Source organism: Opisthorchis viverrini (genome assembly GCF_000715545.1).
Source record: "Opisthorchis viverrini unplaced genomic scaffold opera_v5_56, whole genome shotgun sequence".
NCBI lineage: Eukaryota > Metazoa > Platyhelminthes > Trematoda > Opisthorchiida > Opisthorchiidae > Opisthorchis > Opisthorchis viverrini.
The window spans coordinates 695,843-719,395 of NW_008751713.1; the positions used below are offsets into that span (position 1 = coordinate 695,843).

Genomic DNA, 23,553 nt, shown 5'->3' on the forward strand with positions numbered 1-23,553 from the left:
TGTTGTCCTGCTTGCTTCAGAGTGCGAACATTGAACGCGGCCAGATAGAGTGGGTGTCGAGGCTTGAGGACTGATTTTGAGATTCCTGAAGATGTCGGCACCATGTGACGAGCAGACGCTGCACGCAAAACCGATGCATGACGAACGGAGTCATCAGTCCTAAGTGCTGGGCCTACAAGGAGAGAGTTATTAATGGGGTGGGGAGAGGGGGAAGAAAAAGTATGTGAAGGAGAAAGAAGGGAGGCGTCAGCAGTAGCACGTTTTCGCTCACCCGCCCTGGTGTATGGAGCAAGTAAGGAGACCCGGCTGATGGCACCACGCGACGGCCGATGTGGCATGAGAATATTGTTAGTTGTGTAGGTCATGGTTGTACGAGGGCCGGGATACTGCCAGGGCACCCACGCCTAGACAGGAGGACGATTAGGGTCCTTAACCAAAGCCTTTGGTTCAAAAGCCTAACCTCAAGGCAGCGGTGTTTGGCGGGAAATGCAAATGCATTACCATTTCTACGGAACAACTCGCCACATGTTCCAACCCCCAACCTGGAGGGCCAGGAGACTGTGTTCGTCAGACCCCTAACCACTGACCAACCTGGTATGAGAGACTCTGTGAGTGTCGCGGGACACTCTCCAGTATAGCTCAATTGGTCGCTGAGGTGGGGAAACCATCACACCACGGTATGGTCCAGTCCCTTCGTGACGGCAAAGGACGCAATTCGTAACAAACGCGCAAGAAACTTCAACACGTGAAGCTTATTAGCTATTCTTCTCACATACAATCTCCTCAGTAAGTGACGCACCTTTGGCTGTACCATTGGATCAGGTACCTTTAAAACAAGCCGGGAAACCCAACCTTAGGATACCGGCTAACGTCGGATAGTGGACTGTAGAGGTCCCCTTAAATCCTGAGCATCAGGATGCCATAAAGCATCAACTTTCTACTACAAGGCTGGCATAGGCTGTCGACCTAAAGACCGGAGACTTGGAAATGGAGAGACTTGAATTCAAATGTCTGGAAAAGACAGCTCATTCCGGCTCTACCACAGTTACAGCCAACACGCTGTAGCCTTTTCACCTAACACTCTGGGTCACAATGAGCTGCACTGACAATTTTTAAAGGCTGCAGCCGAGCTCGTACCGAGATTTCGTCCCAAGCGACAAGCTCCAATGTGTGACGAGCTTCTAGTCGACGGCGGCTAGAATTCGCGAATCGAAATGTGCTGAGACGCGCCATATTCCCAGAATGCACGATCTGTCTTCGCATTCAAAATGGTGACAGGTTTGTCAACTTCGTTAACTTCAATCGGTTTTGTACTTCTGACATCCAAAGTGACATCTGTTAATTTGGTGCTCAGACGATGGCAGCCTCGCCAGATTGACTCTATCCTAGTGGATCATGTGCAGAAGATCTCCGTTACTCCAGGTAAGCAATGATAAAGAATTAAGGAGGATTCGATCGAATTCTCGTACGAGTGAAACTTAGGTCCCATGTGGCAAATCACCTACTAAGAAATAAAGCACCCATTTCTCGACTGTCAGTGCCAATGTGCATACATAACCAGTGGGATCCATGTTGCCCCTACTACCCACCAGGGAATTAGGCCACGCACACATAAAAAGACTGGATCTTGGAACGAACCACTAGGTTGTTAAGCTAGGCTAGGCGGGCGAGGCGATCAAACGCGTGGATTACCGTAAACTTTCAATTCAATCAACCAAGTCTCTTAGGGACTGATGGAATTGATACCGGACTGAGATGGCAATCAGTAGGAAAGCACTATCAAATTTGGCGACTCTGCGAAGCTACTTCGCCTTCTACAGCAATTTTCCGGGAGGCGATTGGCCCTTCAGCCCACTCTACGCATTGTAACTGGCGAAGTTATTCCCGGCACGAGCGGATAGCTTTTCTGATGGACATGACATTTAAAATAGCTCTCCAATTGCACGTGTCAACATACAACCATAACAACCACTAAGTCCGCTTCATTGCCGTATGACGCCAACTATGGTAATTCAACGACAGAAAGTACCCATCAGTTGAAGAAGTCTGAAGCGAATATGGTACCCTTGTAGAGATGTACAAGGTACACACTACCGTCTCTACTACACTACTCTATTATTTTCTGTTAAATTTGGGACAGCGAAGTGTTTTCAGCCGGCTGAAGAGCCTCCATTCTGCTTTTCCGTAAGAGATACCAACTTTGTTTGCAGTAACTGTCATGATGGATGTAGCTTTTGAGCTATCGTTCACCGTCCTTATGAATTCGCTTTGCCAGCGAAATACACTCACGCACTAGTTCAAACAAAGTGGGTTTTCAGATGGAGAAAGGTTACACTGATCAGTCTTCGCACTAGGTCGTGTTCGGAAGAAAAGAGCAGTCAGCAGTCGCCTGCTTTATCGATTTCCGGTCGACATTCGATTCTGTGAACCGAATGGTACTGCAGGGGGTACTGGAATCCGATGGAATCCCCACGAAGTTAATGAAAGTGTTGAGGTCTTACAACGCGGTCATGGGGAGACAAGTTTGTGTCGTCTGGGGTCCGACAGGAGTGCCTGCTGTCTAATATACTGTGGAGCGTTCGTGTAACTGAAGCGTGTAATTTGACAGAGAAAAGGAATCAGGCTGAAGAACAATGCACGTATCTATTGGTCTACCATCCGACCTGTTTTACCAAGTACCTGCGAAACCCGGCCGATGGAAGTCTCAGACACTAACAGGATATGTGTCTTCGACCAGAAATGTTTGGGAAATATTCTCATAGTACGTCTCCAAGGCAGGTGTCGAAAAAGAGCTTACGGTAGACTCTTTTGGATTGCTGGATTCGATAAGCTCATCCAGCAATATCGAATTCGTCACTCGTGTGGGGATATAATCAGGGCTGTTCTTTCTACGAAACCGCAACATTGTTGGGTTGATCAACTGAAAACTTGAACCAAAGTCTGATCCTTAACGTCTGAGTCTACAGGCTATCTACGGCCCACATCACTGAAACCAACATTAAATCGATGTTTGTGAGACCCACCACTGACTGCCGTTCTCAGGTAGCTACTGTTCGAGACACTCAAAAACTTGCCAGGGAATACATCCGAAGGAAAAGAAAAGTACCCCAAGGCGTTATTCGATAGTACTACCTGATCAATGTTTATTTGCGTAAGAGCTCCGTGCAAAGGAGTTCACCGAACAGGTTAAAGTAAGAAACGGATTACGAGATAGTAGACACTCAACTACTCTGGACAGTCACAGTTAAGAAGTGTATGAGTGTAGCCAGACCTTATGGGGAATGGATCGGGACAATTAATGTTCCAAATACATCGGGTGTATCCGCAATCGAGGTATTACCTTCCAGTAAACCAGAGTGTTTCCAAAATTAAATGTCGCAACCGCTTAGGATCCATATATGAGAGGCGGCCGGAGAGATTAAGACTAGAATTGACGAACACAAGAGAGGAATCAACAACTACCAAGAGAATAAATAGGGCCCGCCAGGAAATGCGCCGGATAGGGGACATAAAACAGACTGAATTTTCGGGCGAGGACAACGAGTCACACTACAGCGACCGATAACCGGAGAGGCTGAAATACCGAACCATCCTAGTGTGAACGGAACAGAAAACGTAGAACTGTTGACCATGTGGAGATCAGTCTTAGATCAGCCTAGTTGACATGTGCGTGAATATCAGTAAATGTCATCACAGAGATGGTTTAGATTGTTGTAGCAACGAAACTTGAAAACGGCACCTAAGAGGAAGAACCAGAATCTAAAAAACAAACCTTGAGCTCAAGCAAATTTATATCACATCCTCAAAGTCATCAGTCATAAAACTTAGCCGTCCAGGCTAATCAACGAGGACTTCTAACCGACATTCAACGCTGATTTAGTGTGCCATCGGAGGGGATCTTTTTGATTGACACTGGGTCAGTCTGATAATTCGGCCCACCTGATAACTTACTTACTTGGTCTGACGAAACTCTTTAGCTAACAACAAAACACCAACAAGCAACAAGCGCGCTGAGCATCTACCAAATCTTCCTGAAACGTTGATCTTGACGTGTTCTCACGTGTATGGTCTTTTGTGATGAGCCTGTACTACGTTGACGTCTCGAGGTCGCATTTCAGCACATTCAGTCGGGGTCCCAGCACTGTAAACCAGCTAGACTTACGCAAACGAACAAGTTTAATCTTGCCAGTAGCTAGGTAGATAGGACACCCTGACTAAACAAATGTTTTGTGAGGTGGTTAAAACAGAAGATATCAATTTAATGCCGAGCGAGAAATGACAGTTCAACCTTGGAGATTCAGAAACATGTTTTCACTACAGTAAAATGGATGAAAAATCAATGGAGCAGAAGAGCTCACATTTCGAGAACGAGAATGTAATTCCCTCAGGACATTAATGCTCAGGAGGGTGCAATACCATTTACGACAATAAATAAGCTAAGAAAGAATCCGAGGTGTGGAAAACAGCATGTTTAGCTAGGGAAAATTGTATGAGTGCTGAGACACAGATACTCAAAGCGCGATTCAACTGACAGTGTTGTGTAAGTCGACTGAGACCCCTCACTTAGCCTTTACAGAGGCTTGACGCGAGAGTAACCATCATTCTTTACTAGTAGGCCGGAGTTGTTCGTAAAGAAACGCAGTATTAAGGTTACTAGAGATAAGAGTTTGCTAACTAAATTCCCCCCTAGCCATGACCAACTCCAATATACAATAGAAATTTTTCAAGTGAAAAAATCAAGCACTGACAATAACGCCGTGTTGGGCGCCGGTACCTGCTACCAAGCAAAATAGTTGAAGTGTGACACCCAAGCATTTGTGTGCACCGACACTATCTACCTCGACGAGATGGGAATAAAATTCCGGATAGTGCAGAGAACTAACGAGAACGCCGAGACTCGAGATCATCCTTGGGTTCTTGATTGACAACCTGGTATCAATTAACCCATGTGAGCTCAGGTTTACTCCGGTCAAGACCACAGCTTAGTGCTTTTGCCTGCCAAGAGTTGCGTGGGAGCTACACGCCTTTCATATAAGAAACAAATGCATTGATGAAGTATCAGTCGGTCTTCAGGAACGTACTGGAAGGGTAATAGGGGAACGATGGTCGAAAGAAAGTCGCATCACCACTCCCTTTCGTCTTTTCCGCCAGGGCAAACTTTACCCACTTGGTTTGCGCTAAATGGAAGTTGGCACGAGAAATGCTATTCTGGGTGAACAACAAATCCAAATGAATAGTACATTGCCACATTTCGTAAGTTACCCTACCTGGTCGTGAGAGTGTGAATTTGCTGGTGCTAGCTTATACCGGTTAGGACCGAAAAACCTGAAGACTACATTGTTTTCGAATAAACGACCTATTGCCGTGAAGAATTGTAACCGGGGTCTGATTCAGGCTGTACTTTATGCTAAAAAAATCTTTCGGATGCCATAAGAAATGGATAGTGCGGTTCTCAGTTTCAAGAGTTAGGTGTTGGCTTCAACGCACCGCTATCCCAGAGGGATCTCTAGGACACACAAATCGTGTCACAACCGCGAATGGGGTGTTCAGAGATAGCATATCTTGAGTCACTGCCTATCCGGAGAGGGACGGAAAGACAGGATAACTCTAGTCAGTGTTTTCATAGGGGCATAGACCTTCTCCTTCCTTTGAAAATGAAAATGATGTGATTTGCACACTCCAGATCAACAAGGCTCCCAATCACACTGACGTCAACACGGGGGGTTTTGGGGAATCATGACCTCACCTATGAATAAAGTGGTCATCCACGCAACCGCTTGTATGGAATTTTCTTGTTTTTTTTTGGGGGGGGGGGGGGGGGAGGGTGTTCCCCGCACCAGGCAACAGTAGGAAAGAGCAAATGGCTATGATACGTCAGTGCTAATACAGCTCATGAGTGAGATAACCAATATGAAAAAACTGCGATTTTGAAACAGCTTATGAAGCAAACGTTTAGAAGTGACTCTACATAATATCATTTAATACTGAGAACAAATGGAATCAGCCTCAAATAGTAAAGCGGACCGTAGAAGTAAAAGCATTTGGTGAGGGGAATACACGACAGGCGTTCAGCTCGTCCACCAACCCCTTGTCGAGTAGGCGATCAAACTTCAAGTTCCTCATCAAGATAGGCGATGAAAGGAATTTCGAGCACAAATAATTCAGCGCACGTAAATTTAACTTACCGGTGACGGACTAGTTGGCAAGACGGAGACGTCTGTATTCTGAACGCCATGACTAGCATGGTTTTGAGAGGCACTCTGTAGCTGAAGGGCTGTAATGGAATCCTGACACCGTTCATTGAAGAATGCTCCCGAAGCGTAAGAGACGAAAGAGTTCAACAAATAGGATGCTGTCGGAACAGAATGAAGCATGGACCACCAGTATTTCAAATCAGAGGAACTGACGTTATGATGAAGCGAAATGTGGTGAAATTTTTTCATCAAAATACTCTGCCTCAGGTCCTATCCCTTGTTTTGCGGTCTCAGAGATCCCATTATTATCTATAACCTGATGATACACCTGGTTCACAGCGGCCACTATCCTAAAATGATTTTGCATAAATTCGCGAATTCAGTAGAAATCCTGTGGTGCTGAAGGCTACTAGGATCGACTTTCCTTCTACTATTGTTAACCAGCTTGATTTCAGTGCCACGTTTTTGTTGAACATGCCGGGTAATTTAATACCGCACGTGTTTAAGCTGAAGCCGTGTACCAGAGCACGGGTGCTGGGATGCTCCTAAAATATTAATGTCAAACATGTGTAGGGATATGAGAAGTATCATTTAGTCGCCGTCGGAAATGAGTTGGAATATTGGTGTTTTGAATTTACTTGTTGTTATTTGGTCCGGTGGCTGCTGGTCAGTTCGCGAAGCTCCGCAACTGAATTGTAAACATTTCGGCACTCTCCTTCTCTTCTTTCGGCTCTAGCACCTTTTCGGTGCTTAAGTCCCATGCCACCGGAAAGAAGCACGAGGGCTGGGATACTGTCAGGTTGTCTTGTCATAGACAGATCAGAACGCAGTATCGACTGATACTTGTCGACGCTTATCTGCAGTCGCCGGCCGAAGCAGCAGCACGGCAGTGCAGCAGTAGTACATAAGGCGATAACCAGTACACACATCGTTGCTGCACTTCGGCCGTCGTCATGATAACCTACACTGATTCATTGGTCTACGTGAAGGTAGAACCCCAAGTTGGGTTGAGAATAGTACAATAATCTTCTGATGGGACATGCTTTGAAAACGGTACTTGTGAAAGCTCGCTAATGACGAAGGGTGTTGACGGCAGATTGTACCGGCGCGTTCACAACTAGGGAGGAGGATGATTAGGGTCCTCAACCAAAGCCTTTGTTTCAAAAGCTTGGCCGAAAGGCAGAGGTGTTCGGCAGGAAATGCAAGTGCGTGTTAATTTTCACGGGAAACGTCACCAGGCATTTTCCGACCCCCAACCTGGAGGGCTAGGAGATGGTGTTGGTCGGACCCCTAACCATTGACCAACCTGGTATGGACCCTGCGAGTGAACGAAGCGGACAATTAGGAGGCCAGTATCGATGATACTTGTCGACGCTTATCTGCAGTCGCCGGCCGAAGCAGCAGCACGGCAGTGCAGCAGTAGTACATAAGGCGATAACCAGTACACACATCGTTGCTGCACTTCGGCCGTCGTCATGATAACCTACACTGATTCATTGGTCTACGTGAAGGTAGAACCCCAAGTTGGGTTGAGAATAGTACAATAATCTTCTGATGGGACATGCTTTGAAAACGGTACTTGTGAAAGCTCGCTAATGACGAAGGGTGTTGACGGCAGATTGTACCGGCGCGTTCACAACTAGGGAGGAGGATGATTAGGGTCCTCAACCAAAGCCTTTGTTTCAAAAGCTTGGCCGAAAGGCAGAGGTGTTCGGCAGGAAATGCAAGTGCGTGTTAATTTTCACGGGAAACGTCACCAGGCATTTTCCGACCCCCAACCTGGAGGGCTAGGAGATGGTGTTGGTCGGACCCCTAACCATTGACCAACCTGGTATGGACCCTGCGAGTGAACGAAGCGGACAATTAGGAGGAGAAAAAATATAGGATTATTGTTTATTAGTCCTCACAGGAAAACGTGATCATCCATGCTGACGTCAATCGTATAGCCGTCCGACTAAACCATGCGCGTGCGGTATTGTAAACGAGTAGTAAACATATTGACATTCGGCTCAAATCACTTACAATTGTCTGCTCCAGCGGTACTAGTACATCTGTAAAATCTTTCAACATGAACAATTTACCTCGCTTAAGCACATATCGGCCGAAACATTCATCCTAGAACACCCATTAAATCCAGAAGATGCAATAGATTTCAGCAAACAGAATGCAAAAAGTGACCGATATGCGAATACAATCAGCTGACAATCATCGTAAATTAATCAACCCAAACATATCAAAGACAGGAAATTGAAGGTTAACCTAGCACCTACCGATTCCGTTCGACCGATAAGCTTCAGTAACACCCAGACTCAGTATATAAGCAACATGACTGGAAAGTGGAAAACGACTGTCCAAAATTTTACGATCCTGTGACGACAGTAGAGAAGTAATCAAGAAATCGAACGACTACCTCCGCGGCACATTCACCGAGGGTGACAACTTTGGCAACAAGAATACCAATGATGCGGTCATTGACGAGCGCGACATAGGCGATGAAACACGGTTTAGTGATGAGATCTTGGAACCAAGAATCAGGATAACTGAAAAAGTTATTGGTAAAACTGGCAATCGTACCTGACAGGAAAACATTCTTCGTAAAGAGCTCGAAGCTCTTCGACATCCGACGGTTTCACGAACCGGAAATAAATATCTAAAGTGGTGTCATACATGCCACGGCCAAATTGGTGGAAGATGGTGTGTCATCAGTTTGGGGGAGGCTGAAAACGAAGGTAGGCAGCTTTATTATACCGTACATATAAAGTGTGCCAAAAAATCAGATTGCAAACACACTTTCCTCAGTCTGCAGCTGCTTTCTTCGTAAGAATATAATACACGCAGTCCATTTAAGAGTCCTCCAAGTACACAATACTGCCGAAAAAATTTCACAATCCGTAACCGAGTTAAAAAAAAGCATCTGGTGTAGAAAACCGCTCCATCACTGGAATTTCGGATGCATCAGCAAATCAACGTGTATCTATGATGTGCAAAACACCGGTAGGACTTTATCCGCTCCTGTTCTCTTACTCCACAAACAGTTGTTATTCGGGGCAGCAGTCTGCTGAGTATGTATTAAACTTCGCTTTGGTAGACACAACACTCCAAGAGATCATGTTGTATGCTGAAAGTGTGGTGAACACAATCCAGGTCAGTTCACCGATCCGGTCGTTGCTGCACTCGACACATATTACGCTCACATTTCTAATCCACAAGGATCCAAGGCCACGATCGCCACCAACATGATTCGGATGCGAGAAAAACCATTGTTCACTTCGGCAAGCGGACAAAAGAAATAATCTGTGGCGAAATGGAGTAAGCAACAAACGCAGTGCAATTGAATAGACCTTCAAAATAGTGGTGGACAATTTCCTGATTTATCGCTCTGAGTGGGATCCCAAGAAAACACGGTGAAGCAGAAACTGCTGAGGGCCGCATATACTCAGGGAACAAGTGCCTCGAATATGTTGATGGACCTGCTATTTACATTTGAGGATCCGACATCCTCCATGTTTCTAACACGAACAGAAGTAACCCTTGAACTACAGAATGCACGTGGAGCCACAGCATAGAAAAAGACAAGGGGATTCACGGCAGTGTTTTCGCCGTTCAGATAAGGTCAAGGTGTACAAAAAAGCCTAGGAGCACCGTCGATAAGGCTATCATGGATTCGGATCCAAGCATACGAAAAGTAAACAAAATACGGTACCCGGATGGGACTCAAACCCATAGGATAATGACAGGGGAACGAGATGGTTCAGGTGTTTAGGGCGCTAATTTACTGACCGGAAGGTCCGCGGTTCGAACGCGACCTCTGACTCTCGACTTCCCCTGTCTAGGCATGGGCAACCTGAGAGTACCTCAGCCCTCATGCAAGCTTCGGGTGGCATGGCAGTTAGGCACCGAAAGGGGGCTACAGCTGAAAGATATAATGACAATTACTGGGGAGAGCGGAAACGGTTTCTTCGGCAGAAGTGAAGAGGAGAAAAAGGACTTATGGATACACGGTGGGTGAGGCTTTTCTATCAACTGATGAGAAATGGCGGATAAGTGAAGATGCCAGATGTTGTGAACTGTGGCAATTTTACACTTAGTTTGGACTGGTTTTCTCCCTTTCAGCATACGCAATGGTATTTTATGGATTTCACAAGCATCAAATCAAAACTGCAATTTGTTTCACTAGACGGGCAGTTTGAGCGATGCGTTGAAGCTTCCCAAAGTTCCGTGTTGAGGGAAACAGGCAAAATCAGGAAAGATGAGTGGCCTAAACACGTAGCCGATGACAACATGTGCCGCACTAGTATGAACGGCCGTCGTCATTTAAGGAAAAACTTCTTGGGAGCAGGCCAAAGGTAGTATGTGAGAAATATTAAGTGTCATACACTGTTCGATGAAATATTGAGCTGCTAGTATATAATTAACTTTGTCAGATTCCGTTGGCAGCAGACGACACCCGGAATACTATGCCAGAATTTCACAGATGTTTTTTTTTGTTTTCACGGAGTTATCAGCAAAACATATGGTCTACATATAATTGATCGAGAAAAATGCGATTAAACCTAACAACAGTAAGTTTTTTACCAAATGCTCTTGAATTTGACCAGTAACCAGGTTTACATTCAACCACTAAGCATTGAGGAAAGGTTTATGCCAAGGGAAACTGGTAACATCGGTAGCTCGCGTGCTTCTGTTGGCGGTTGATCCGATGGTCGTGGATCTGTTTGCCGAGCTCAGCGATTAGGTTGCAAGCGTTTCTTCACCAATTGTGGTGACAGCATTAGTGCATCCTTCACGAACCCAACTACGTACAGATGATGTTACCTGGATTGGTGACGAAATATCTGCAAGTCAATTGGGTGAACAGAACAAAGGCCACTTGATCGATTGCCAAACTAAGAAAAAGCCCTATCCACACAATAACGGTGAGGTTACCGGAACTGTTGCAGTTGTGTCTGGTACTGCTATGTTACACTCACGTGTATTGAAAACCAAAGTCCATTTGATGATGTTACGACTGATTTCTACGACCCATTTCGGCCATTAATTCAGAACCTTTCACCTGTAGACAAGCGTATCCTACACATGTCGTGTGCACATTCCATGGCCCATTAAACACAAAAACAACATACAAGGAAAATTCATATTTCTTTATTCTGCCATAGTTTGCGTTTACAAGCTCGACCGATCTTTATTAGACAGTACGCGAATTCCGAAAGAATAACAACCTTACTACACAGACCGTACGCAGCATACCACACTTTTTATTCACTCTGACCGCAACGCTGGCGATCACCGGCGCTCAATTCAAGCCTACTTTTGCCACGGCTAATTTTTGCATACGTTGTGCGGGGGAACAGGATGAAAGCTGTAAGGTCCGTTTACGTCAGAGCAACACTCAAAAGCAGCGGCACTTCGAAAATGCAGCCGGGGGAGACAAGTATGGTATGTGTTCAAGCGCAGCACTCTTGATGAGTCATGGAAAATCGGTAACTGATGATAATGACAACAAACGCTAACGAACTGTCGACGCTGACAGGCACTTTGGAGTACGTTCTCCGTCATTCTGACTCACATATTGTAGTTCACGGATATGAGACCGCCAATTGGACTCCGGCTGCGACTGGAGATCAGCTGGCCGCTTCAAATCTATGTTAACCTTACCACCACAGCCGTTGAGTAGGTCAAACTGTTTCAGCACAGGCATTATTTAAAACTCCGCTTATCAGGTGTTCTTTTTAGTAAGAGTTGCAATATCATAACGGATAACTTCGTCACCTGTGCAAAAAATCACGCAAGCACCGAGAAAAACCGGCGACCGTCGCGAAAGATTTGACTAAGAACTTGAGAACCACCAGCTTGTAGTGACATGAAAAATGAAGCTATTAGTAAGTAGTTCAGTTCATTTCAGTTCAACCAGCGCGGACTTTGTGGTATCTTTCAGTCAGAACCCGTCTCAGCAGACAGAGCACGCTGAGCAAACCGATCAACTGGCATTCGGGACACATGGCCCAATCAGCGTAGTTGGCGCGGCTGAGCCAACTTACCAACTGGATGAGCCGCTTATTTGTTGCCAAAAGACATCAGTCGTACTTCAGCACATCAGATAATTCGATGCTTCCATGAGACGTGTGCAGTGTTATGAAGGCACTTCAACAGGCAGTGACCAGACTTCTCAACCATAGACCCAGAAATCAAACGATACTTCTAGAACCGACTCCTCGAACACCTGCTGGACGGCCATACGTCATATATTACCGGCCACTGGCAATAGATATCCAGACAGCTAATCAGAGCCCAAACCTATGTATAGGGTACAATCCAGCCAACTTCATCTAAATATCGGATCTATGAGAGGAACACCGCTTTACTACAGCCTCCTGGTCGCAACCATAATTCAACCAGGTGCATCATCCGACGGCGATTAAGTCAGTGTTCGTGCATCGCGGGAAGCTTGGTGGACCCGAAAGACTTAAGAGATGGAAGAGGCAAAAAACGCTGGAAAAGTACGCAGGCTGTTCCCTTTGGTTCTTTCGACAGGTCCTCGGAAGCCTCTTGTCCAAATGGACCAGAATGGCCCCCTGATATCCAACAAAGGAGAACGTTTGGATCACTGGACACAGTACTTTGGGCAGCAATCAGTTGGCCACTTGTCACCTTCAATCCGAAATCGCGGCCTTCAACAGAAAGGTGGATTGTGAATATGGAGCCACCTTCGGTCTCAGAAGTGTCCGAGTGTATATCTCTAATCAAGCGTCATCGTGTGGCTGGTCCTAACGACGTTCCCAACTTCCAGAATGGTGGTGAATTCCTCAGTCAGTGCCTGTAAAGCCTAGTTCAGAGAATACGGCCAGGTTGCCCAAGCCTAGACACGAGAAGTCAAGATGCAGAGGTCAGGTTCGAACCACGGACCTTCCGGCCAGTAAATTGCGCTCTAACCACTGAGCCATCTTGCTCACGAGTGTCTACAATGGTGTTGCTGTCTCTGATGATGATAAGTCGTTAGATCAAGCACACATGGCTCGCCACCTCCTTTGAGCAGTGCCTCCTCCTCCTGGGCCATGTAATGAGATCGCAAAATGGACTCACATCGTCCAAAGCGGGCCGATGCTCACGTCCCATTCGGGTTCAGTTAGTCCCTCCGGAGGGTCAGCTTATGTGACCAAGCTGAACTGTTCTCCAAAGTGTTCATCGTATCATTCAAGACGACTTTTGCGGGAATGGATCGAGGTCCCATCATTTCGGAGATAGTTTCGCTAACACCCACTCTCCTCGGATGGTTTGTTCCAACTATCTGGAACAGGATGCAATGTTTCCCGGTGCAACTGCCTTCTCCATTTCCTTGGCTTTTGCGATCCACCAGTGCTGTCAATTCTTCAGCTCTTCACTTTGCGTTCGGGGGATCTGCGCGCGTTATCACAGTAATTTGTTGCTGGTAGTTTTTTGGCTTCAGTCAGAGCTGCTGATTGTGGCAAGATCTGATGTCCACTAGGATGTGCATTTGACCTCAGGCAGACGGTTTCCAAGGCTGTGACCAAGGACTCTTCTACCTTTCTCCAGTCGTCATCCAAATCACTATCGTGTCCTTCTAGTTGTGGGAGATCCGCAGCTAACTCAGCTCGATAGTGTTGCAGGTGGTGAACTGAATACCCTTGTATCAACTGGCGCGCTCCAGAGTGAAAGCAAATAGATACGCATGCCTGCACAATGTCGGGATAGGATTGCAGATGTTTAAAAAAATCGTTCAGCTGTAGCGCCCTTTCGGTGCCTAGCTGCCATGCCACCCGAAGGAAGCACGAGGGCTGGGATACTGTTAGGTTGCCCAAGCCTAGACAGGGGAAGTCGAGTGGCGGAGGTCGGGTTCGAACCACGGACCTTCCGGTTAGTAAATTCGCGCTCTAACCACTTGAGCCATCTCTTGCAGATGTTTACCAAAAAATGAATGACAATCTTGTATCGAAGCTCCCTGCCAGCGAACGATTGCCACAAAATCCGGCTGGTTTGCAGTTGATGGCCTCCAGGTAACCGTTGTGAGCTCTTGTGCTGGCTAAAAACTAATGATGTTCAGCACATGACTGAAGAAGCCATTTCCCGTTATCTGTGCGCTGGACGTCGACCCTAAATCAGCCGCACAGATAGGTTTCATCAGGGCTTCACCAACCTGAACATTCGTATCACCTGATAGAATCAAGATGTCTGTTATTTCGTTGAACCGTGTAGCCGTTGCAAATCTCAAGAGGAGCTATCTTTCTCATCCTCAGAGCTGCCGTGTATCGGGGCGTACGATAATACAACAAACAAACACCTTTTATCTCATCCAGATCAATTTATTCCGATTGGACCAGTCAACCTAACAGCACGAAGACGACTGTTTAATGGACACCAGTCCAGTAAGACGTATTCAGCCCTAGAGCTAAGCACCAAGATCATCAGACATCCGAAGAGTGAAGCTCAAGAAATATGGGTCTTTCCCAAGCTATCTGAGATGACCGAGATGGACGCTTGCGGGCCTGTCTCAGAATAAGAGGGAACAAGGTATGAGAAAGGGCTATGTGTTGGCCAGTTTGACACAGAGTACGGATGTCGTTAGCATCAATGTGGAACAGATTCCTTGAAGTTAATAAGGGTTTGTTTCTATTTATTTCACTGGACATAAACTTAGATGAGAAATATTGGTTAAGTGATTGGAAGTTAAGTGAGTCAGGACTCGGATGATGGATGCGTGGAAGAGTCAGTGAACGAAGATACCTAAGGGTGTCCATACCGAAGAGGGAAGTTTGATTGAGGTACCCCGCCTCCAGCCTTTAACTCAAAAGTCCGACCCACGAGGCGGTGGGAAGATGTAGGGTTTTGTTGGAGGACACTGATCCTAAGTCCTGACTCAAAAGTCAGAACCAGGAGGCAGTGGTTATTACGGTATTTTTAGGGAACCTTCCCGGAGCTAACGACTCAGCAGTCTGAACAAATTGGTTGTAGGAAGCTGGCCTGATCGAGTGCAGAGTGTGAGGCATAACTGTCTGACTCCTAATGCGGCTCCACACAGCAAGTGCCTTTTAGCGGCATCAGACTATTACTTCGGCCGCATTGAATAAAGCCCCGGTAGCCACGGTCAACCGCTGGACTGGACTGTACGGATTTAGAGCTGATCTTTCCTAGCCCCTCCTTTCGGACCTTCATACTATCGCATAGGACAGTACGACCTTTTCTCCAGACCACCTCGTAATCCAATTTATCGCAGTACGGGGACCCACTGCTCTTCATCTGGCTGCTTCCCGTTGATATTCCGGGCATGTTTGAACCACAGAATTATTACACCACTGAAAACCAACCACCACAGCAAGGTGACCGCTTTCGGTCGGAACCCGGGTACATGATACACTTACAGCATCGACGGATGAGACTGAAGACTTCGAGTATTTAGTCACCGCAGCCTATTCTTAGTCACCACTTCTTGCCGTCAGGCTTATGACTGAGGATCAGGCGTAGTTCCATAGAACTTCTACAAGTGAGCTATCAAGAATAAGCTATCAGTCAACTGAAAAACATTGGGAATCTATTCAGGAGTCACCGAATGCATCTGGAAGACCATCGTTAGATTTATTATTGACGAGAAAAGTGTCGCATGTGACACGAAAGATTCGTCAGACCAAGTCCGAGGCAAAACAATGTGGGAATGTTTTCGGTGGGAATCATTGGAAGCAAAGAATGTGTTGAAAGCTGATGCTTCGCATGTTTTACATCCGATGGGCTCCAAAACGACATTTCGATGACAACAAACTAGTTTTGAGGACGACAAGTTACAAGTCTGCAAAGCGGAATGAGATCAACTAGCCGACGATGGACAGTGTTTTGTCGATTTCGCCAAAGCTTTCGACAGAGTTCCTTGGAAGTGACTGCAGAGCAAACTTTCTCTGTACGGGATTTAAGAGACCGCCTCCTTCAGGATGGCGAAAACCGCAAGGTGGACAACACATGACTTGGCGTAAAGGGGTGAAAAAGATCACGAAGAGTTTAGGTGTTGTTGGTTTTGTACGTCTTCCAGGATGGGGTCCCCGTGACCCCGTCTGTGCTTGGCGGCTAATCGATATCAGTGGCTTTCGTGCCGTCAGTTTCTTTCCAGATTGTCTGATTGAGCGGTTGGCACCTCAGAATGCTTGACATAGACCAGCACTAGGTCCCTTCCGTCACCTACTCTTTTTCTCTTCCTTTCACCCTAGGGCTTTTAATTTATATGCCGTCTTTGATGACGATGATGCAGGACTTTTCAACTTTAAGTCAACGGCATAGTATCACCAATCGTCGCCTCCAAGGGAGCATAATTCTTACCTCTGCCCTGTTTGAACAAAGCTTGGCCGACCGGTTTTTCACCGTTGACCCAGCGAACACACGGTGGGGACATGGTAAGTTTTCCAAGCTCAGAGTGTACACATTCATTGGGCGGAATTTTTCTCACTTTGGGTAGTAGATGCGTAGAATGACCTTCCTCCGGTGGTTTGCCACGCTCCTTCAAGAATCCAGTCCAAAGCACTATAAGATACTTATTTATGCGAGTCCTTGCGCTGGTAAGCACACTGCCCACGCTGAGAATATAAAGAGCAGTGATACACACTTTTTTCATGTGAACGACAGCCGCTGAACGACAAGCACAAAACCGACCCGGGGAACCTGGGCAAAAGTATCGATCCTGAGTATCAATCCGTGAATCCGTGAACAGTCCACGGCGATACGCGCTGTAACGGGAGTTACAGGGGCATTCAGCCCCGCTTTTACCCATCAAGCTATCCACTGCTCCAATTTCCTATCCACAAGACATCATGGTCAGTACGCATATTTTTCTGTACGTCTGATAATTCGTCGCTTCGAATTGTGCCCGAAAATGTCGGGGACGAGAGTGTCATTTGATCTGATATTCAGAGCTTGCAAGTTGGCTGTGCCATGCCAGCCAGATTTTCGCCAGCCATATTACCGCGCGAAACCCCAGACAAAGTGCACTCCGCGGGGAAAAGTCTTCCGCTGGCGTAACAAGTATGAAACCAGGAGACTATCTGACGAGTTCCTTAGACCCCAGTTTGTGCGATTTGCTGGTGCTGGGCCCAGTGCCTGCTATTGCGTTCATTGAAAACGAGTCACAAAAACAATGAGCCGCGTGCGCTCGAACAACACAGTTTCACCATACCAGGATATGTTTAATATCGGAGCCTGTCGTCTAAATTCATTTGACGGATTTCCGAATGATATTAGGAATCAAGTGGGTTTAGTAACAGCAAAACTGAAAGCCTTAGGCTTTGCTGGTACTAAACTCACTTGATTCCTCCATGCTAGCATGGAGAAGAAACCGATCGTTATAAATGAAAGGCCCAAGTTTACTCTCGAGCGTCAGGAGACCTCAATGACCATCAACTGGGTGTTTGGATGTGCAGCTGATGCACGTTACAACGAAAATTGACTTCGCGTTCGCATGCCTGAATGAAGTGACGAGGACAGACCGTGGCGAACTGCTGGCCATTCTGGTTCCCTTGGCATGACGCCTGGCAGCTGTTCTTTCACGCTTCATTACGACGACCACGTGCGGCTGAACTTCGACTCAAATGTTCTTAAGTAACTTTCAAATAGGGAGGACCGGGCTACCAAATTCCCGCTATTGGCCGACTCCACTTCGTACAGCGTCATCCCCATTCTGATTGGTTGAAACCTCAATGGTTGGAACATCCGAAAATGGGGGCTCTGTTGAATGGAGGTTTATGATTAAACCCTTGAACGCAGCAGAGCATCACCCGGGTGAGAACGAAATGCCCAGTGGGTGGTTACTCGGTTCAAAGAGAAAGTTAATTGAAAAGGAGGAGGATAGAATGGAGCATGGAAGCGGAAAAGAAGCACGTTTGAGGATTCCGTGGTCTGTAACTCAAGGTTCTCGGGGCACCATGAGGGTTGCACGCTGAGCGCACAGGCCTATCCCGAATTCATGGTCTGCGGTATCGGACAGTGTCCAATCTGGGTGGCCGGCGTTAAGTGGTAGGGTAGTAAGCCAACATATTCCATCGATCCAGAAGTTTTTCACGACACTGGCACCAGTACCGTAGATGAATGAGGGTAAATTTTGTTTGAGGAAGTTAATGGGTTCGACTTATTGGATGAGGAAAGGTGGATATGAACAGTGGTGGCACAAGCGGGTAGGTATTATATGATCAGGATGACAGTTGCTAGTTTGTTTGGGTGATGAATTAAATCAGCTCAGACGGCGACCGTGTATGTATTTGGTAAAAGGCGGGATGGAAAGGCCTTGGCAGATGTAAATGTGGGATTTAGAATGTGGGTATGGAGTTGGTGCGGGTGGCCTTATTTCTAGTGTGGTGTGGGGATGATGGCCCCCAAGAACAGGGAAATCCATGGCATCTGGCTGCTGGAATGTGGTCAGTGGATGATGAACCAGTAAACGATGGATTTTGACAGTCACTTGAATGGAGGTGGAAGTTCATTTGGTGGTTTGTTTGGGATCACACAGTGACGATGGACGGGAGTCTGGGTTGAGAAGTTTTTAAATATTTCACCCCAAGACGCAAGCTCCGAAGATTTTAAGTCTGGAAGAAAGAGAGTGTACCCAGTTAGCACGCGTCCGCTCCTGGGTGCAGAACCTGTGCGGAATCTGCGCGGAACTTCTGCACTAATTTTCGGCTTTTAAGCCTCGCGAGCTTGAGACGTTTAATAGACATAAGAGCTTCTTTATTTGTCTCACAGTAATAAAAAACCACAATACCTTCCATTTCCGTGTGCCTAGGAGATGCAAACGGTCAACCGATTTAAGTGGTTTTGTTTTACTGTGCGGCGCCATTGCTCGCGGGAAGCTCTGCGTTCTGCTTGTCCTCACGTGCGGCTGAAAGTGAGTTTTGTTGTGCTTTCATATATTTTATTCCCGGTGTGTTTACGTGAACGAAACCGTAAAAAATATTTTTCATTTCAAGTAACCGTCAGTGCGCCCGAAATTTGTTCGTGTTGCTCGTAAAGACTCTTCAAGAACAACCCCATATGGGAAAGTACGGTAGGTGGTTGCGGCAAGTGGCTGTTTTCGTTAATCGATTGATGAATACGTCCATAATGCCTTTAGTCGACTATCTGGGGGTAAGATTCATGATTAATCAGATGATAGGCTGCAGATATGCCGAATTTGACCGTTCCAGGTGATAAACTAGGCTGCGATTTACCACGATGTTCGCCGGCGGTTTCCCCGATCCCTGTTATCAGGAATTTGGAACCAGAAAGACATTCACCACTGCGGTCCCTGGAGAACCTCTCGGTTCCTGCTTTTTGCCATGAGGTAGCCCACTGCAAGTCGTTGAAGGGATCAGTCCGTAAGTTCTGCTTGCACTTATATTGCTTTTCATCAGTATCCTTTTTAAACCATTCACAACCAGGAAGAAATATCTTAACGGCTGTTCGTCGGATGGCGCGTAGGCTGAAACTACCTTTATCCGGTTTAGCCGTTGTGTTGGACGAGCTCAGATACTTTTTTCCGTCTCTTCCGAAGGATCCACGGGCCGTAACGAAACCCCCAGTCGTTGCTGCGTGCGACAGAAGGCCGGTGGGATGTACATCCACCTTGGGTTGAAAGCATTTTCGCTGCAGCAGCTCCATGAGATTCAGATCGGGGTTACAAATAACGAAATTCAAATGAACGTTGACGGTACTCGAGCCTATAACAACTCGCGTACTCAAGTGTGGCCTATACTCTCCCGGATAATTTCACCCATTCTCGGTCAGCCCTTCGTCGTTGGAGTATACTGTGGTAAGCAAAAACCCAATGATGCTCATCAGCTGATATCTAACATGGTCGCTGAGTTGACAGACGTCTTGGCGAACGGTGTCTCCGGGGTTTACAACACTCACGCCGTCCGTCTTCAGTGCATTATTCGTGATAGTCCTGCTAGGGCCTTTCTGAAGCAAGTGAAGGGACATACAGGATATTATGGTTGGGATTATTATACGCAAAAGGGTGTGCACATTGACACACGTATGACTTTTCCCTCGTTGAGAGCTCCTTTGCGTCGTGACTATGATATCCGGACCAGAAAGCAAGAGAAGCACCATATAGGTCCGAGTCCGATGGAGGAGTTAAATTTTCCCACGATTGACGGTTTCTCACCAGATTACATGCATAGTGTGTCTTGGTTTAGTGCGGAAATTTCACATCTTACTCAGAGCAATGCCAATTGGACACAAGGCCAGGCTTTCTTTGGAGTCCTGGAATCTGCTGATTGATAACATTGAGCAACATAGTTTGGATCTGGGTATTGATTTCCCCCGAAAATGTCGAGGTGTCGTAGACCTGGGTCGGTGGCAGGCATCTGAGCTACGACAATTTCTTCTGTACATAGGACCCGTTGTTTTACAAGATATCTTACATCCTGACGTTTACGAATGTTTCGTGTAGCTTTTGGTAACCACTTTCATAGGCTGTTCACCTTTTTTCATAACACTATGCTGATTTTTAATTGATGTTTCCAAGGTTGCTGTGTTCAAATTTGCGGCTATTTTTGGTCCCAGCCATTTAGTCTACAACATACACCTCTTGTCCCATTTATTCAATTTCGTTAAGCTTTGTGGTTGCTTGGATCGTTTTTCCTGTTTTCCCTATGAATCGGAGCTGGGGCATTTGAAGCATTACATACATGGGCCTAAACCACCAGCTGTTCAGCTTTACCGCCGACTGGCCGACGTGTGGGTTTGGATGCTGTCGAAAGGAAGATATTTTTGGATGATGTCGGTTTGCGACTGAGGCCATCAGCCACTGCCGGATGTCACAGGTTTATTCATAGGGATGTCGTTTTTTCGAAAATCTTTCCTGACAGCTGCATTTTGCCTGGTGGTCAACCAGCTATCATTGTAGATTTTCTGGAGATACTATTGTATACCAGAAATTCAAAACTGTTCTCCCGTTTTACACTCACGTATTGCAACCGACAGACGTTTTAGTTTTTCAATGCTCCGACTTGCAACACACTCGGCTGTTTGCATCAGTCGACTAAATATATTGTAAATGCTTAAGTATTTCCTGCAGAGACACTCGCATATACTTCCCCATTTTGTATACCCTCCCTTATCGACTAAATATATTGTAAATGCTTAAGTATTTCCTGCAGAGACACTCGCATATACTTCCCCATTTTGTATACCCTTACCGATTAGTCAGTACTCTTACCACTGGCACTCGACACATGTATGCATTTATTACCTGTATTACTCATTAATTCGTAAAATATATATACATATTTATGTTGGTGTTGTGTTATTCCATCAAAGCTTCCGTTTTCATGCGGATATTCCCCTGTTAAGTGTCGTAGTTGGAAGTTGTTTTTCAGCCATGTACGCTGTTCTCATAGTTGCGGACAACTCTGTTGGTATAGTGCATGAATCGTGGTTCGTACCGCCCGATTCAGTCCTTTGGCCCTCGTGCACAACCAGCACTCTTTATGCAAACTTACTGAGGGGTACTCTACCAAAATGTCCACTCTAATCGTGCCCGTACGAAATGTATCGGCAGTGCAGTAAGTTCATGTTCAGTTAAAAATGTTCTAGAAACTTTTCTGGATGCTCGGCAGGAAGCCCTCGAATCAGGGCATACCTCCTCTGCGGAGCAAAACGATGAACGGCTCGTACGTCAGTCCAGGCGCGAACAGTATGTTCATCAATCGTATTACATTGATTGCAGTACAAAGAAACGGCTGCCGTCTGATTTTACAAACGAGTCGGATCGTGATTCCAGTGGTGACACCACTTCGTTTGCAAACATAGTCGTAAGCCCACCAACTCCAAAAAGACTGTAGGTCCTCCCGCACCTACCAACTTTTCAACTCGTAAAATCCTCACTTTCAGATGTACTAATCCGACTTCCATGATTAGTAGTATCGTTCCTGTTCAAGACGCGCCACCCGTCCCTCTTGATGCCCCGATGATGTGTGGAACGTACGTTTTATTTTGTTACCACCATCTAGAATCTATCAGCAGTTCCACGTATACAACACTTCCCGCCGTGGGCGCTCCAGAAACACGCAGTTCTACCCCAATCCTCAGGTTTCCTTAACCTTCCATGTACTTTAATTTCTAGAACTAACTTTCCAAATTCCAAGGCCGGGGTATTTTCCCCGGACCTGGCCAACCACATTCTCAGTGAGTCGACTACCATGTTTTAATTAAACTATTTTATAGGGAATTTAGAGGGGATTTACTCGTCGCTCCAAAGACTGTACATGAACCTGGACGCTTTGGTACCCACCAGCAGTTCTGAGGCACTCAACGAGCCCACTTTTCCGCTTTCATCCACGGATGATCTCCGAAAGTATGGAGAAAGTCTAAGAGATGGTCCGCGCTATGTACAGCTGGTAAGTATTAGTTTTAGTCACGATTGTTGATTTCACAAAGGTGGAAAGGTGGCTTTGCAGGAGGCTGGCGATGTACAAGTGTACGTGACCAACGTGCTTATGCGGACGTTGGCGCCAAGGCTAGCCGTAACACTCAACTGGCGCGGAATAAATGAAAAAAGCCTTCGGGTCAACCACGCTGGCCCAAGGACTTATTTGTAAGTGGTTAATTGTTATTTTATATTTAGCTAGTTGAATCAGTGTCTGGATGAAACTCAATAACTATGTTCTTCATTACAGACGCCGACAACTGAAAGTTTCCGAACACAAATCTTCGATATATGAAGAAAATCATTCATTGCTGGCTGGAGAACGGCAGAATGTTCGGAAACGCCTGTAGAGAGCCACCAAGAGTGACAAATGATTTCCTCCTGTATTTTTTAAAAATTCATTCAATAAAACATTTGTACTTGAAGGCGCTTATTGATATCCGGAAAGGTAATAAGCTGAGCAATTATGTGGGGGCAGATGGGCTATCACTTAGTGTTTAGGATTTTACTGAATCGTAACAACTTTAGCTAAGTGCGGACTGGGTGCAGAAATCCCGGTACTGAGTACGGATTTTCCACACCTGGGTGCGGAAACGTATGCACTATTTCCGCATCTGGGAGCAGAAGTGTGCGGAAATTTCCGCACCCGGGTGCAGAAGTGTGCGGATTTTGTGCGGAAATTTCCGCACCCGAGTGCGGACTTGGTGCGGAAACTTGTTTCACTTCCGCACTGGTTGCGCATCTGGGTGCAGAAATCTGCGGAAACTGCGCGGAAATGAACGCATCCGGGTGCAGACGTTGTGCAGAAANTTTTACTGAATCGTACTAGGGAAAGAGATAAAACTGTGTAAGGGCTACGCTTGCGTGTCGGACAACTTTAGCTAAGTGCGGACTGGGTGCAGAAATCCCGGTACTGAGTACGGATTTTCCACACCTGGGTGCGGAAACGTATGCACTATTTCCGCA

At 46.3% G+C, this 23,553-nt stretch overlaps 2 protein-coding genes across 2 annotated transcripts in view; one reads left to right on the forward strand and one right to left on the reverse strand.

Moving 5' to 3' along the window:
- Positions 1 to 8,863, reverse strand: part of T265_03797 (hypothetical protein) — a gene marked incomplete at both ends in the record, with an annotated part of 11,391 nt that extends 2,528 nt beyond the window's left edge. The window contains 4 exons of the mRNA XM_009168368.1: positions 6,186 to 6,274; positions 8,465 to 8,561; positions 8,605 to 8,734; positions 8,769 to 8,863. Of these exons, the coding sequence (XP_009166632.1) occupies positions 6,186 to 6,274; positions 8,465 to 8,561; positions 8,605 to 8,734; positions 8,769 to 8,863 (411 nt within the window). The remainder of the gene's footprint in view (positions 1 to 6,185; positions 6,275 to 8,464; positions 8,562 to 8,604; positions 8,735 to 8,768) is intronic.
- Positions 8,864 to 19,766: 10,903 nt separating this feature from the next.
- The window catches only part of T265_03798 (hypothetical protein), a gene marked incomplete at both ends in the record, with an annotated part of 38,149 nt that continues 34,362 nt past the window's right edge, over positions 19,767 to 23,553 (forward strand). The window contains 4 exons of the mRNA XM_009168369.1: positions 19,767 to 20,337; positions 21,756 to 21,999; positions 22,285 to 22,346; positions 22,386 to 22,558. Coding sequence (XP_009166633.1) covers positions 19,767 to 20,337; positions 21,756 to 21,999; positions 22,285 to 22,346; positions 22,386 to 22,558 — 1,050 coding nt within the window. The remainder of the gene's footprint in view (positions 20,338 to 21,755; positions 22,000 to 22,284; positions 22,347 to 22,385; positions 22,559 to 23,553) is intronic.